Raw genomic sequence first — 16,107 nt, forward strand, 5'->3', positions numbered from 1 at the left:
CTTTATGGTGTGACTTTGTTTTTGTTTGCTTTGTTACAGTTTTTTCCTTCAGTTAATGCTTTACTTTCCTCTGTCTACACAAGCATATCTGACCAGCCCAGTTCACCAGACCCTGGCAAAAAGCAAAGTTAGGATTTTTGGCTGTGTTTTTAAAGAATAACAGTGAAAACAACCCACATGGTTGAATGCTGTGCCCTCATGGGACATGTCTGAGGGGGCTTATTTGGAGGGAAGGGGAGCAGGGAGAGGGCATCTGAGCATCAGGTGAGCTGGGGACTCCTCGTGTCCCAGCGGCCACAGGGATGGTTGGGGAGCAGCAGCGGGAGCAGGATGGGCAGAGCCCATGGCCCCATCAGGCTCCCCCTTCCCAAATAACACCAAATACCCTGCAGCAAATGGCGTTTTCAGAGGATTTTGGTTTCATTTGGATTCACAGTTACCAGCTAAGCATTTTGAGCGCATAACTCTCAGTAAGTGGCCGTGCTGTTCCCACCTCCCTCTGCATGGGCACCCTTCTCACTTGAGCAAACTCCATCCTCATAAGTGAGACAAAAAACCAACCCCCGTTGTGCCAGGGGGCATAACTCAGTCTGGGACAAGGCCACTTCGCTCTCCCGGTGTTTGCTCCCTCCTGCCGCTGGTGATGCCGACGCTCCACTGCAAGGCCAAGGGAGCCTTGGGGGAGCGGAAAGGGCATGGATAGGAAATTGGGCCTTGTCAGATCTGCATGTTTATGACTCAAATAAATAGGAAAGAACTGTCTGGGAAAAACGTAGCCTTGGTCAGTCTGTACGTAGCACATCCCAAAATGCCACGGCTTCCTGGCGTCTGGGGAAGGTGAAGGAGTAAGGCTGGAAGCAGAAAGCTGGCAGGGAAGGAGGGGGTCAGCCACAGCTTAGAGCAGATATGCTGAGGTGACAAGCACTTTGCAACAGGAGAGGCCAATAATTTGTGTCAGCTTTTTCTCATATTTTTATATGGTGGGGTTTTTTTTCCCCTTGGCAGTTTTTTTTCCTTGGTCAAGAGGTGTAGGGTTTTTCCTGCTGCACATGGTGACTACGGATGGCATGGGGAAAGCGGGCGTGGAAAATGCTGCTGATGATAAACTCTGAGCAAGCACAAGTGGTGGTTAGGAAAGATGCATTTATTTACTTTTTATAGGCTACAGTGCTAGTTGAGACCAGGGTCTGTTTGGTTGCAACTCAGAAGGAACAGTCCCATGTGTAATACGATAACTGGAAAACCCCAGTGCAGTGCTGCTGCGTAGCATCCCTGGTCCAAGCCGGGATGGGCTTGGACCAGGATGGGCACGGACCAGGATGGGCACTGCAGCTCTCAGGTCCTACCAACAAATGTGCATCCGTTTGTAGGAGAGCTGGTCTTCCCCTTTTCTTTATAATGCAAGAGCCTAAAATCTGAGGATTAAAAAATCACAGCCACACTTCTAAACCTGTTGTGTGGCCCGTAAATACATTTTTAGCCTTATATGGCTGTAAGAAGCAATGGAAACACTGCTGCAGTCACTTCACCCATCCTGCAGCCCCGGCTCAGTGCTCCCCATGGGGCTCTCCATGGCAGGTCATGCAGCTCCGTGCCGGATGACGCGTGGCTCAGGAAATGCGCCCTGAAAAGCCGTATGCCTTTTTGCTTGCTCAATTTCATCCTGTTACTCAGTCCCATCTTCCCAGACTGCCCTAAAAAATTCCTCTTTTTTGCTGCTGTTTGTTTACACCCCTTAAATTTATGTTCTCACTCACTTGCAGTTTAAAGTGTATGGCGTACTTTTTCAGTGCCTGTTTCTGAATACATTGCTACCTGTTTAAGGCACTGAAGTGTTCAGTACTGGGCCGTGCCAGAGATGGTGTGCACGGTAAGCAGTAATGATGGTGGGGAGAAGCCAGCACAACGCATACAGGCTGGGCTGGCACTGGTTTGCCCACAGCACACACCAAGGCGCTGCTGGTGTCCTTGCAAGGGGAACTGTGGGCACGTTGGTGCCCCCGAGGCATCTGTAGGCAATGCCGCCAGGCTCAGCTAGCACTGACCCAATGCCGTGCCTGTGCCTGCCGGCGCTGGCTCAGAGCAAGACGGGGGCCTGGCTGACCCATGGTGCCCAAACCACTGAGCCACGCAGGGGAACTGCACGAAACCATCACCAGCGACACGATCCCCTCCCAACATGCAGATGGAGAACCACTCTGAAATGTCTTACCCATTAGCTGAGCACGATCAGAGGACAAAGCCCGTTCCTCCCCATTAGCACGAGGTTTGCGTGCCCCCATACAGCTGTTACCAGCCATCACCACATTTATTAGGGGAAAGTGGAGCTTGGTGCAATTAGAGGCCACTGCTTAAATGTGGCCCATAATGCCCACAGGAGAGCAAGCCGGGGTTTGGGTCCCAGCTCAGCACATTAACCTCAGCACCTCCCTTTCAAAATATCTAATTTGCTGTTCACTTTTGGTCTTACCAGAGCTCTTCTTTCCCCTCCAGATTTTCTGCTTTCCCATTCTTCTCCTCCCAGTGAAGTTGTTGCTAAATATTATTCCCCACAAGTATTCCCTTGTATTTTTCCCAAGCTGAATCTCATTTTATTGTTTCCTGCTCATAATTCTTGCTTCTCTGTAGGTCCCTTTGTATTATTTCTCTGTCCTCAGTGGGGTTCGCAACATTTTCCTGCCCAGGGTCACTTGCAAATGGACTGAACAAGTCCATTAATGGACTGAACAAGTCCACTAATGGACTGAACAAGTCCACTTAAGCCTGTGCCATCCTTTCTCCCCTTCCACATCTGCACTGAATGGAGCCAGTTCAGTGAGACCCTGCCCTCCCTGGGGGCTCACAGTGTCCCCCGCCCTGTAGCAGAGCATTTCATCCCTGTGACAGTATTTCTGTGCAACCTGAATGGCCAGGTAACACCGGTCACCGATGCTGTAACAGCCTCCTGTGCCTCAGAAGTGGGGAGATGCCCACCACGCTGGACCACATGGCACAAAATGTCAGCGTGGGCGACACCCGTGGGAAGCCCTCACGTGAACCAACACCACAGCATGGCTGCTTTGCACCAGCCAAACACTATCAGTGTTGGTCCATCTGCGGCAAGCCCTGGAGGTGAGGTTGGCATGGGTGATGTCTTGCCTCAGCGCCCCAAGGTGTGCCAGTGCTCCCACCTCCTGCACCAGACCCAGCCCTGGGCACGGCTGCCCTCTGGGGAGCCACTACAGCCCTGGCGCAGGGCCGGCTTCTCTCTCCCTGCTGCGGAGATACCCCTTCCTGCCCCGACACTTACTGGTCTTGTAATTTGCCCGCAGAAATGCTGTTGTATTTGCTTGGCTTAATTTGTTCTTTATATCTGGAAAATCTCAGCACACTGACCCCAGGCTTTTTTCACCTGGCTCGTGACCCTGCACCTCTCATCTTCTCCTGCTCCTCCATGCTGGCTCCTTCACAACGTTTTCTCAGGGCCTCGTGCCTTTTCCATCTCCTGCTTGCCCCCACGCCTGCGGGGAGCTGGGCATTGTGCTGTGGCGGCTGCCGAGCCGGACCTCTCAGGGGAGCAGCAGTGCCGGATGGGGGCATCTGGGACAGCCGGTAAATGAGCAGAGGCACAGCTTCATTAGGAGAATACACACCCATTTAACATCAAAGGTGATGTCTTCCTGATTTTCCAAATACTGAGAGCAAGAAGGCGGCAAACATTTCTCTAGGCATGGCCAAAAAGTGGCTAGGTGTGTCACAGGCTAAGTATCTGCTTACTTCCCGATCTTCATTAGAAGAGGGGAGAGAAATCTTTCTGGAGTGTAACGTGAACCACAGCTGCAAGTGCCTCTAGCATTGTACCAGCTGCTGGCTTTGGTAAAAGAAAGAAGGTTAATTTACCTTTTCTTAATATTTATCAATTTTGGTGGTTATTTCTGATGAGATGAAACCACACAGGTAACAACTCAGTCACCTTCTGCACTGGGCAAGGCCCAGTGGGTACGCGCAGCTTGCCAAGGACAGACATCGTTTCCTTCTCTCGCTTGCATTGTCGACACTACGTCAAGAAATATGAAAGAAAACTCACCTTAAACTTTGAAAACAGAATCTTGTCTGCCATCACAGGCTCTTTTCACCCACTCAGTAGGCATACAATAGCAAAAGTAGAATTCAAATACTCAAGAAAGAGTAGAAATAACATCCTTTCTCCTAAACATGATAATCCTTCACTTTCAGGTAAGCAATCCCTTATTTGCTGTTATCAGTCCTTCAGAAAACCTCCAGCAAAATCAAGGCAAACAATGGTACACCAAGCTGAAAAATGTTGTTTAATTCAAAAGATGAGTTGCTTTCCATCAAGCCTTCCTCGTGTTCCATGCTGAAGCAGCTCAGGGCACAGCCCACACTGGTTTGTCTTTGTACGTTAACTTGAAAACAAAAAAGTAGGAAGGCACCGCTTTGGATCCTGTCAGTGCTGTTGAAAGCTGACAGGGACAGGCTGGCAGAGCATTTGATGCTGCTGGGCAGAGCGCCGAGCTTAGCTGGGCCACAAACTTCCCAAAGCTCGATGGCACTGCGGCCACTCGCCCCAGGGCAAGCCTGACCCATTACACGACGTCACTCCTCCGAGACAAGGATGCCAGCATGTTGTGCAGTCTCTGCTATGATTTATTACCCGAATGGTAAACAATGGCTTATGCAGCTGCTAATTCCCTCACTATTTGCTTTTGAGAGAAAGAATCCTATTGACTTCACACATCAGTCTGCACATGATTGTAAATGTCTCATTATGGGGGAAAAAGTGATTCTCAGTTTACATCGGTGCAAACCAAAAGCAACTGCTGTAGACCTACTGTGCAGTCAGAATCAGGCTCTCAGTTTAAAAACTAAAATGCTAAAATGCCACCTTCACTATATACAGGTAAATATGTACAGTCATTACACAAGATTTAATTAACATGTATGATATAGGTATGCAGTTCAAGCTCTGACACCAGGCACATCCAAATGAACTGACACTAGGACCACGTTACTTTTTTTTTCCCGGACAAAGGCCTGTATTAGCATGCTTGCAGGCAGTTCCTTCCACAATGTGGAGAAAGGAAGGGGGCAGAGGGACCACCACAGTTACAAAACCAGTGCATTATACAAACCCAATCCAACCCACAGTGCCTTTCTTCCAGTCGTCTTTCTCCTGTGGGACTGGGAGGTGCTCCTGCTGCCTGTACTGGTTACCAGCAAGTACCACCAGCTCCACAGCATCTGTCAAGACCAACGAACCAGTCTTGTTTGTTTTACTGTGACAACTGTGCTGGACGTTTGTGATCAGGCTGTAGGTCAGTGCCAGCCAAGCCATCAGACACAAGCTGGTGTGAGCGCTGAGGCTCCCAGGCACTTCACTGCAGGATTTAAGTGCCAAAACGCCTTGAAAGCTTACAGCTTCATCACTTGGCACAGCTTGCTTCATGTGCCCCAGCAAACTCAGTGTCCCCACCACTCCAACATGACACCCTCAGGGGCAGCACCTGATACCATGGGAAATGCAGAGGGGAACCAGGACCACCTCTTCCACCATCACCCCACTGTCCATCAGATCAGTCATGGCATGAAAAATGCAACATGAGCTCCCTCCTATCAAGCTTCCTCATGGCACGTGTCCTGCCTGAGTGTGGCCACTGCAGCAAGGTCTCACCAGCATGGTTCACCATTCCCCAACCTTGGACACAGCCCACTCACCATCTGCCCTAGAGCTCCCTCCTCAGCGTGGAAAGCCAAGAACCAGCAGTGGCTTAGTGATGTTTCAAGCCTCGTTTCTCTGCAGCCCCATATTTCTGCCGCGGAGGAAGCAGGAGGAAACCCACTGCTCCTTCCAATTTTCTGAGGACCTGCTGCACCCCAAATGCTAGGGGAGCTCGAAGAGGCACAGGGCTGTGCTGGAGGGAGGGCCGGTGCGAGGCAGCTGGGTACTGCCGCAGCAACGCTCACAGAAAGGGATTATGTTTCTGAAATCTTCTTGTTTAACATTCCTCAACCGGACCTTTCTCAGTTACACTTTTATTTTTTAATGCTCCCATTTCAGACTTGAGCATTAATCTACGGGTTTAGGGACTTTGATTCTCCTTTGGTCTGGTATGAGGCACCGAAGACTGCCGGCAACGGACTTAACAGCTGCTCCGGCAAATATTTGGCTCTGGGACGTGAGCACTAGACTCTCTCACAGCCTTGCCTGTCAAACTGTTACAGGGAAAGTCTCTGAGGTGATTAGTCAACTAATATATCTAATAAGAGGTTTAAGCAGCAATCCATTATATTTAACAATTCTGAGAATCATTTCCCTTTCAGTGTACTGTACAAGAGACGACAGTGCAGGAAGCAGTCGGCTAAGCATCGAGTTCTCCCACCACCAACCGAATAAAGCTTATTCAAGTCTATCATCAATTTTACTTTGGCATAATTGATTGCCCAGATGTGTGAGAAGCTTTTACATACAGCAAAGTTCCTGCTGCTTCACGCTTGCGGGCTGGACTGCTGCTACAGAGGCCCAGGGAAGGAGCAGGCGTTTACCACAGCACAACAGGGATACACAAGGAGTTAATCGCTGGCTTTTTATTTCTCTGTGAAGGAAAAGCAGGTACTAGGTCTGGCTTCTGGGATAAAAGTGTTTTGAAATGTGCTCAAGCAATGACTCGTAAAGGGAAGAGGGGAAATTTGGCTTACACCTCCTTTTTGTTCCCTAATTTAAAAAATCCAGAAGTAATTTATTGTTTTAAAGAAGTCTCTCTCTGCTCTTAAAAGTGGTTCTGTCGGCAATCTATAAGGAAAAAAAACATTCATCAAGTTATAGCACCCCAAAGAGGAAAAGTTTTAGCCAGACTGTATATAAATATGCATTTTGTTCCTGATAAAATCTGTTTAATTCCAGTATCTAATAATATTTGGACAAAAAGATCTCTCTGTTAAAGCTCATACACTTTTACTTTCTATAGGGATCTTATAACGTGTGTTCCCCATGGTCACCAAAAATCAAATAAGGCCAATCTTTTCTGCAAATGTAACTTCAGCCATGACTTCAGTATCACTCCTGACTCGGTGCACGCGTGACGGTTTTGTTCAGGACGGATGATGCTGTTGCCTTGAGTTGGCTGTGCCCTGAGGTCTTACAGCCCAGGCTTGCCCGGCTGCGCTGCTGAAGCTCTCCGGTGCGCCACCCCCCAGCTTCCCAGCAGGTCCAGCGTGAGGGACAAGGCGGTTCACAGCTCACTATGAAAAAACATTCGTTAAATGGAAAGAACATATTGTAGCAGACAGGATCACAGCACGTGTCCCCTGGAGCACACGGATGCAGAGCTACTGGGGACACGAGAGCCTTTGTGTGGTGCTTCATGCTGTCGGTCTTGCTTGAGGCAAGTAAGCTTGAGAGGTACTTCTCCAGGCAAGGCAATGTGAGCGAGCTCAGCAGCATCAGCCAAGCACCATCAGCAGAGAGTGGATGTGATATTCCTGATCAGGCAGAAGCAGGAGAGATCCTGCCCCTGCGCTCAGGATGGTTTGGACAAAGGCATCTCTCATGGTCTTGCGTCACCTCACATCTTGATGCATCATCAGACCACTCTTCCCCCGCAAACACAAGAGCATGCAGGCCCAGTGTTAAAAAAGTCTCTCGCAAATTTAGCCACAAGAAGGGAGCAAAGGAGATTTTAGGACTTAATTTTCCCCTGCTGTGTCTACGTGACTTAGCTGGGACAAAAGACTTCTAAGGTTTATTTTGGTGAAGTCTTGGTGAGATCAAACGTATCATTTCTAGGAGAATATCTGTCCGTCTAGTTTATATAAAAAGATGGTTTTCACCCTGGAGACACTATTCAAATACCAGGTACGTGCTGTAAGCTCACCAGTACCATTCTTATTTTGCCACACTAGTCTTGCATTTGGGGCCTGATTCGAGACCCACTGAAGGAGCCCAAGTCTTGTCCTTGGCACTAACAGAAGCCGGCCCTTAAAACACACCCAAAAGGTCATGAAAAAATTAATCCACTCACCAGCTTTGCAGGCTAAATCTCAAATGCATTTAACATTGAACTCTTGCTGCAAAACTTGCGGCGGGGATAAAACAAACAAGCCTCGGTCCATTGGATTGCTTTAATAAAAGGTTTATTGGAAATATTTTTGTGCAGACATACAACAGTCAACAACGCTGTTCAAAGCTACAAATTTTCTAAGTTTTCCGAACCTTCTAAAAATACAAGTAAATGACCTTCATTTGTATTCAGTCTGGGAGGGAAACAAACTCCACTGTAATGCGATGCTGTATTTAAACTACCAGAGGACATTAATAGGACGTGAAAATGGTAACACTTCTAGAGGAAAAAACCCACACACCACTGCTGCTCTGCTGGGAGCCAATTAAACATCCCCCCACAGCATTACTCCTGTCTGCATATCCAGATTAAAACCTCCCCATCTGAAACAATATTTAAGCAATTCAAGTACAGATATGACAGACAAGCGCGCACATGACTTGGCTCGCTGATGAAAAAGATGCTGTTAAAGATCCTGTCACTCAAGCCGCTGAATATTTGACCTCCCAGCGCAATGGGCTGCACTTCGGGGGCAGGAGGAGGGACAGGGGGAGGTTTTCAAGTCAGACGACTCTTCCAACACACACATGCACACACAGTCCTAGAGGGTCTGGCTGCCTCATTGCTTTATATTATCTGGAGCCCCCCCCTTTTTTTTTATTTAAAAAGAGTTGAGAAACAACTTTGAGCAACTTTCCAGTCTAAGAGCTCTTGACGGTAAGAACAGCAAGTGCCTGCATTCCCTTCCTGAATCAAACTATCAACCAGAAGGGCAAAGCAGAGCATATACACTGTCTGTTAAATTCCATGTTTTCTAAGAAACCCTGCAGTTGTTTTGAAATTGATTAATTTATGCCAAGACAACATCTGGAACATCTTCGCAGGGAAGCCACCCAGTAAGGTGGTCAGAATTTAAAACAATCACGTCTTTCTGTTAATGTTGGCTTTTTCCCTTGGCTTCATCACTCCATAATTTCAAGGGTGCTGACCTCCCGGCTACGCACAGTGACAGTTTGGCAATATATTAGTCTTTTCTTCATCATTAGACTTCTGTGTGACTGCCCAGAGCTGGGCTTGCCCACACAGAATTTGTCATTTACCCACTTCTATTTCTCTTTAGTAGTTACAGAGATGCTGAGGGTGAATGATCCCCTTGTGGCAGACTTCAGGAGAACTTGTCTCACCTTCTTCATACATAAAGGAAGGTTTTGGAGAAACACCAGCACTAATCTATTTTACCTTCTGTCCACACCACAAACGAGCAAGCCATGAATCCAAATAAAACAACCCCTTTGCTTCACACTCTATCACAAAAAGACCCAGGTCCCCAGATTAACAAGCCCCTTCCGCCGGCCTGGGGGATGGGAACCTGCCCAGAAGCAACACCCAAGGAGAAGTCTCATTAACTCTCTGTGAAAGACATTCCCTGTCAGGACTGAAATCATTTCAGTGCTCAATTCCTATGGGTCCATGAGGCAAACAGCAGCCACTAAACAATTTAGCCATCTGTCATAACCCAGAAAACCACCTGCTAGAGCCAAGGGACGCCAAGCAAGGGGGCTGCTAGCAGGGACACGTTCCCTTTCTCCAAGCCCAGGACTCAGCTTGGTGCCAGAGAAATCTCAGCTTCAGGAGAAAACAGAGCTTTCCAAGCTCACAACACAGCTCTCTTCCTCCCTTCCCAGAGCTGCAGGAAGGAACTGGAGAAGTAAGCTTTATCACAGCTCTTCAGGAAAGACTGAGGAATCCCTCCCCTCCCTCGCCTCTAACAGCAGCAGTGGTCTCGGCCAAGCTATTTCATTTCCCAGTCCCTTCACCCCTCCAGACAGCCCATCCTAGAGCATGTTCCCGGCCAGATAAACCTGGCCAGGCTGCAGGTCACCGAGAAGCGATCACCTTTGCGGTTCACTTGTGTGGCTAAGCAGCACAGGGCACTTTCTGGTTTTCATTTGCAAACAAGGCTCAAAGCATCCATTAATCTTGCTGCTAGGTATGAAAAGGTATGTAAAGAGTTATTCTCTGCACCCATGTGGATTTCTTTTGTTGTCATCTATTGTACTGACCTGTCCTGTGGTATTCTCCAGACACACAACTCTGGTCACAGGCACTGAAGGGCAGTGGAGGCTCTCTTGGGTATCTGGAGGATAATGAAGCTTTCAGGCAAGAGGATCTGAGCTCTCTCCGTCCTGGAGCTATTTAGTTCTGAGAAGTCAGTGTAAGCAATATCATAAGACGAGTAAAAATAAAATGGGAACAGGGCTGTGTTAACTGTGTAATCAAACCAAGGAGACTTGCCCAATGCCACACAGGAGAAGAAAGCTCTAAGAAAATAATCAACATGTATGGTTTCACCAAACAAAGCACTGAGCCTTTCATGTACGGTACAGAAAATGGGTAAAAGCATGTTTCACTAGTCTAACAGGAATTGCTTGCAGTCAACCCAGAATGCTCAGCACCACGAAGAATAAGCTCTAGAAACCATCCATCTGAAAGCTCAGGTCATGTCAAAGGCCCAACCTCATCAGCACTAACAGGTCATTTCCAAAGAAGCAGGGCTGTGCTCCTAGAGCAGCTTGTTTTACCCCTGCTGCTGCTGGGAGAGTCCCACTGGCCACCATCTGATACAAAGACAACCATGCCACCATGTTACGGAATGGGCAGCTCCTCGGGGCTGCCTCTCAGCCTGGCTGGAGAGCCGCCCTTCAGAGTGGGATCTGGGACAGAGCTCCTGCACAGAGGGCTTCTGAGGAACAGTGATGTGGCTGCAAATAAGCAACAGGCTAAAGAGAAGTGTCATTGCCTGTGCACTCACTCACCAAGTGGCACAGTTGCTCACACAGGGCCTGTCTGGTGGGATGGGAATGGGCCATGTACAAGTCCAGTCATCAGATTCATAACCTGCTGAGTCATCATCTCTTGTATACCTCTTTACACTGTCTGCAGTGACAATTATGAGTTATGGCTAGGGACAACACTTGGATTTGAATTCAAAACTCTCCCCATTTGATAGGGACTTTGGCTGTGCCTCTAACAGCTGCCTGTGGGACAGCCTCAGGGCTGTGCCCAGGGGACCCTGCAGGTACAACGTAGGGAGGAGGGTCTTGATCTGCTTGGTGCTCAGCATCCTCAAGGAGGTGTGGAGCTGCAGCACAGACAGACTCTGGAAGAGACGAGTACAAGGGTCCTTCCTGATAGGACAGAAGGAGCCCAACTGTCTGGAGACTGAGGAACATGCATGGTCAGTGCCATGTTTCAGAAGCAAACTGCTACCCAGATGCATCAGGTATAGCATAGACACAGCCAAATTCTCCTCCAACCCATCAGATCTTTCATATCATCACCATTTACTGTTAGACGCAACAAGACACAAAGAGGTCTCCCTGCAAACTGACTGAAATTTAAGGCATTGATACTGTGTGATGATCCAAAACTAAGGTAAAATATCCTCAGTGCCTTAAAACTAGGGAGAAATCTGACAAATCCAAAGTGCTTCTCGGGGGTAAACACTCGCTCAAGGGCTGCTCTGCTTCAAACTTGAGCTGTGAGGCATAACAGCAAAAGTACAGTCCTCAGAGTATTTAAAAATGAAATTAAGTCATTATTTATAAAACCAAGGGAGAATGTAAATAGGGCATCACTAGTCTGCACTGATGACTGGAGGCAATGCAAAACAGCAGATTTGGTGAGTTAGCCCAAAAGGGCAAACTAAGCCTGCAGGACAGGGACAGCGTAAGGACCATGCACCTCTCAAGCTCCTGGGGTGGCCACTGACCATGTCACAGTCCCTGCATTTCACTTATTCTGGTCCACCCGAGCTTTCTCTTCTTTTTTTATGAGCATTGACTGTCTCCCAGCCAACACACTCCAGTACATGCTGTAAAAATAATGTAATCTTGGTAAGAGGAGACTTCGCTGAAGCATCTGCTATTAGCTGCTGGCTGAGGCAGGGGAAGAGAGTGCACATTTCTGGCGTGCACTAAGAGGCGTGTGGTCTAGTGAAGTGCAGATTAGCGAGGCTTGACTGTTATCTTAATTTACAGCCCATATAGTTCATGTTAACTCCACACACATTTTTAGATACATTAGCAGCTTAGTTTGACTCGGATACTTTTACTGGTTATTCGCCATTTCTCCTTGACAAGTTATTACTGACTTCCCATGCTAGCTCCCTACAGCAAGACCTGAAGCTCTGTCAAGAAAAGAAAATGTCAACAGACTTCTCAGCAGTGCTCAGCTCAGGCTCCTGCTTGCCGGCTTTAATTTGCTACTAGGCAATCATTAAAGGAACAGCAGCTTCTATGCAAGCAGCGACTATGGTGTTACAAAAAGAATCAACCAGATCCAGGTTTAATTCAGGAAAATCACCACTTCCTTCTGAATATTCAAAACCCCCACCACCAATTTGGTCAGTGCAGAGAGCTGCCCAAAGAAACCCTTTTCTGATCAACCTTAGGTAGTTAAGTCTGGACAGTCAAGCAGAAATCTCCCACTCCTTCTGCTCCGATACCCTGTCTAGTTGATAACACTTTCACATAGCGCTTTCAAAGCTTGTTGTTACTGCTACATGCATTTGCGTTAAGGAACAAGGAATTCTGTTGATGCAGAGCAGCTGCCATTCTCCTTTTGCTAACACACCGCCAGAATACACCTCATCATCGTTCACCAAGACAAGCAACTCCAACAGTCAGGCTACAGCATATTACAATACATTAATTCCTGTAATGACTCCAAAGAACAAGAAGAATGCCAGGTCTTGACCTGGGTAGGCTCTACAGGATTAACTCAGCTAGAGATTAAGGCCTTACAGTGATGATAAAGTCTGACCCGCTAGCCCCAGTGTCACATACTGTATAGCCCTGTGACAAACCCCATGTGTAATTCCCATTGAGCTGACATCCAACACACGTACCTCAACCTAAGCCACTATTCACTCTAGGGAGGGTTTGTGTTTGTGACACACACTGACCTCAATTTACAGAGAGGTCAAAATGATACAGCCCATAGTCTGCACTAATAAAATAAATCACATTAGATGACAGCTGCTCCTCCCCAGCATCTCTCATTATGTTCTGTAAAATTTTGTTGCACTAAGTTAAGAACAGAAGAGACTCCAAGATCCTTTCTATTCTCTGCTCAACACATTGACTTGCCCTTCTTCATTATCGAGAGGTTTTTAGAAGTTTTTTTTCTCTATCCTCATGAAAAGCCTCCAAATTGTTTACATACCAATGTTTAGTGTGTGGCTTAGAGTACAAAGACTAAGCTGATCTCTCTTTGTCTCGGTGGGAAGTTAATTTTCCTTGTGTTGTTACAAAAGGAAGAAACAGTTAGCAGTTTTGAGGACAGGCTTACACCACACATTTCCTAAATAGATTTTGTTTCTAAAAAAAAGAAAGTGTTTAACAGGTTAGATCAGCATTAAGATGTAAAAGCTCCTGGGATCAGGTTTACCCTCCCGTTATTTATTCTCTGCACTAGTATTCATGCCTTTAAACAAAACTCATCTCCCAGAAAATACATACACCCACACTTGGCCCCTTGACATTCATGCCTATGGCAAAATTATTTGCACGTTTCCTTTACTGCATAATTGTCTCATTAGCACTGCAAGAAAGAAGGTGATGACTTTTCCCTCTGTGCCATCAGCCTAATCCAAGAGCAACCCTGCCTGGTGCTGCAGGAGCAAAATTTGCTTTTTAACATGGAAAGGGACTCCGAGTCTCCAAGGTGGCACTGGGAACTGAACTATGACACTTGAGCGCTGGCATTTACTCACAACCCTTAAGGAAGATCAAGCCAGTGGGCCAGGCTGGCATTTTCCTTTTCCTTGATAAACATAAATATTCATATTCAAATTACTTTCGGATATATTTAAATCAATAAAAAGTTCTGGATGACAGTCAATAGGGCAAAAAACAACACCAACTTTTTAAACGCACAGATGTAGTATACACATTAACCATGAAACCTGGCTAAAACACAGCAGTATTTACTTTATGCTATTCAGAAACGTGGCTTGGTGACTAAAATTAATAGAACTCGTCTGGAGGACAGCATAAGCTTTCTAAGAGCTCTTTCAGCTTTAACTTATGCCCCAGTTTTTGCTTTTTTTCAAAATTCCAATCTATGCAGCAGCTTGCCTGTCCCACTGACACAGCGAGGCCGTGGAGCCAGCATTCCTTCCAGGGCTCACAGGTCCAAGTGTGTCGGGAAGCCTGGTGATGAATCAGATCTAGAAGAGGGACTGGTTTGGCTGAACAAAGAGCAGGTCTTCTCTTCACAATGACCAGCTCTGTGTGTGTACACGTGTGTGCACGCAAGCGTGCAAACCCATCCTAACTTTCCTTTGCAAGCCTATCCTACCTGGTCAGGGGAATGCTTCTTTAGGGTTACAGTGTCAGTCTCCTGTGCAGATGCACATCATCTTTCTCAACATCTGACAAGCTTGTACCTTTTAAGTTAAGTTCTCACTGTTTTGTTCTATTGTTAAAGTGGGAATGGGATCATGGAGGGAAATCCCAGCACATCTGAAGTGCATGTCCAAATACATCATGAAGAGTTACCAAGAGGCACCTATTTGAGTTCATCTTTGTCCACAATGCCATGCACTCAAGACAGCTGCCCTGCTGAGCTGTCTTCCACATACTGGCTTTGTGAGTAAGCTATTAATTGGGTTTTAGAAAGCGAAGATAGAGCCCTAATGAATCCTGTAAGAGGGCAAGAAATATTCTAAGTAATTCATTGCTATCTTGTGTTATTCTGTCATAAGGCGGCAAATAAGCATTTTTAGCTACAGACTGTGTTGCAATCAAAAATTTTATGCCAAATTGTCTGTTAAAAATTTCAGCCAAATTAGTAAACAGTGAATATTAGAGGGAGTAAGGTGTCCATGCAGCCGTGTGCACTTGGTCTGTGTGTAACAAAACAGGAAATCACAGCACCCCGCTCCAATTAAGCAAAGGCTTATTTCTCATGGAACATAAATTTTCTACTTTTCTCCCAGAACAACCTTATGCTGATGTTTCAAATAGTGGTAAAACATTGTTTTTAATTTCACACCTCACATAGCACAGTCAAATGCTTCATAACAACATAAACAGAACTTTAGGCAGAGCTTTGCGACTGAATTCAAACAATGATTTCCCCCCACAATATGTACTCAAGGTTTGCAGGGAGAATACAGAAACTTGTTGGCTAAGGCCACAGAAATGAGTTCTCTGGTGTTTTGGCTGCTGCTGCCAACCCTAGTCAAGAACGTGTTAACAGTGGATGCATTGATCCAAATCCCATTATTCCCACCACCCATCAAGTGAAGAACCACTTATTCTATTTCTGCTCTCCTTTTGGTTGTATCGTAGGATCGAACAACTTGCGACTGGGAAACAACACCGTGTTCTTCTTGAGAAAATGCATACCCATCTGAAAAAGCAAAGGAAGAAAAAAAAATAAATCACTGGAGTCCAGCTTAAGGGCACAGCCCATTTTTAGGAACAGTTTTAGGCATCACTACAGTTACATGACTGAGACTGCAAAAATCTTCATTTCTGTGCTGCACTTCTGACATTTACAGCTGTGCACTACATTGCCCACGTGGCACAGAAAGGATGTCTGCTGCCACCTCCCCTCCCCAGGCCAGGTTAGTGTACGCAGTCAACACTGCCCTCTGAGTTAACCTGACTAATAAGCTACAGATTGATTTGGACACCATGTGTATTCCCATAGGGGTAGAGCTTCTTTAAAGACTTAACAGACAGGTAGAGATTTGCATTTTGGCTCGACTCCTCTATAGTCTGCCTGATATCAGCAGTTTCCCTGGAGGAACATGGAAATGTCTAGACCACAACTGGATCTGAGTCACATCTTCCTCTTAACTCCATTCAGGAATCTTTTTTTTTTTTTTTTTTTTTAACAAGTTTCCAGGTGGCATCTGACCAATCACACGGAGAAACTCTCGATTCTCTTGGCCAGTCACCCATACCTTGAATAGAGCAAACTTAAACATATTCTGGAGGTCTCTGTTTTGCACAAGTTAATCCTGCTAGCTAGCACA

General features: G+C 46.6%; 1 protein-coding gene across 2 annotated transcripts in view; it reads right to left on the reverse strand.

The window, feature by feature from the left end:
• Window positions 1-15,085: 15,085 nt before the first annotated feature.
• Window positions 15,086-16,107, reverse strand: part of ATP8A2 (ATPase phospholipid transporting 8A2) — a 334,991-nt gene continuing 333,969 nt past the window's right edge. For both annotated transcript variants that reach the window (XM_050897554.1, XM_050897547.1), the window contains one exon: window positions 15,086-15,476. In XM_050897554.1, coding sequence (XP_050753511.1) covers window positions 15,379-15,476 — 98 coding nt within the window. In that variant the 3' untranslated portion in view covers window positions 15,086-15,378. The remainder of the gene's footprint in view (window positions 15,477-16,107) is intronic.

The sequence above is a fragment of the Gymnogyps californianus genome, chromosome 1 (genome assembly GCF_018139145.2).
Source record: "Gymnogyps californianus isolate 813 chromosome 1, ASM1813914v2, whole genome shotgun sequence".
Lineage (NCBI taxonomy): Eukaryota > Metazoa > Chordata > Aves > Accipitriformes > Cathartidae > Gymnogyps > Gymnogyps californianus.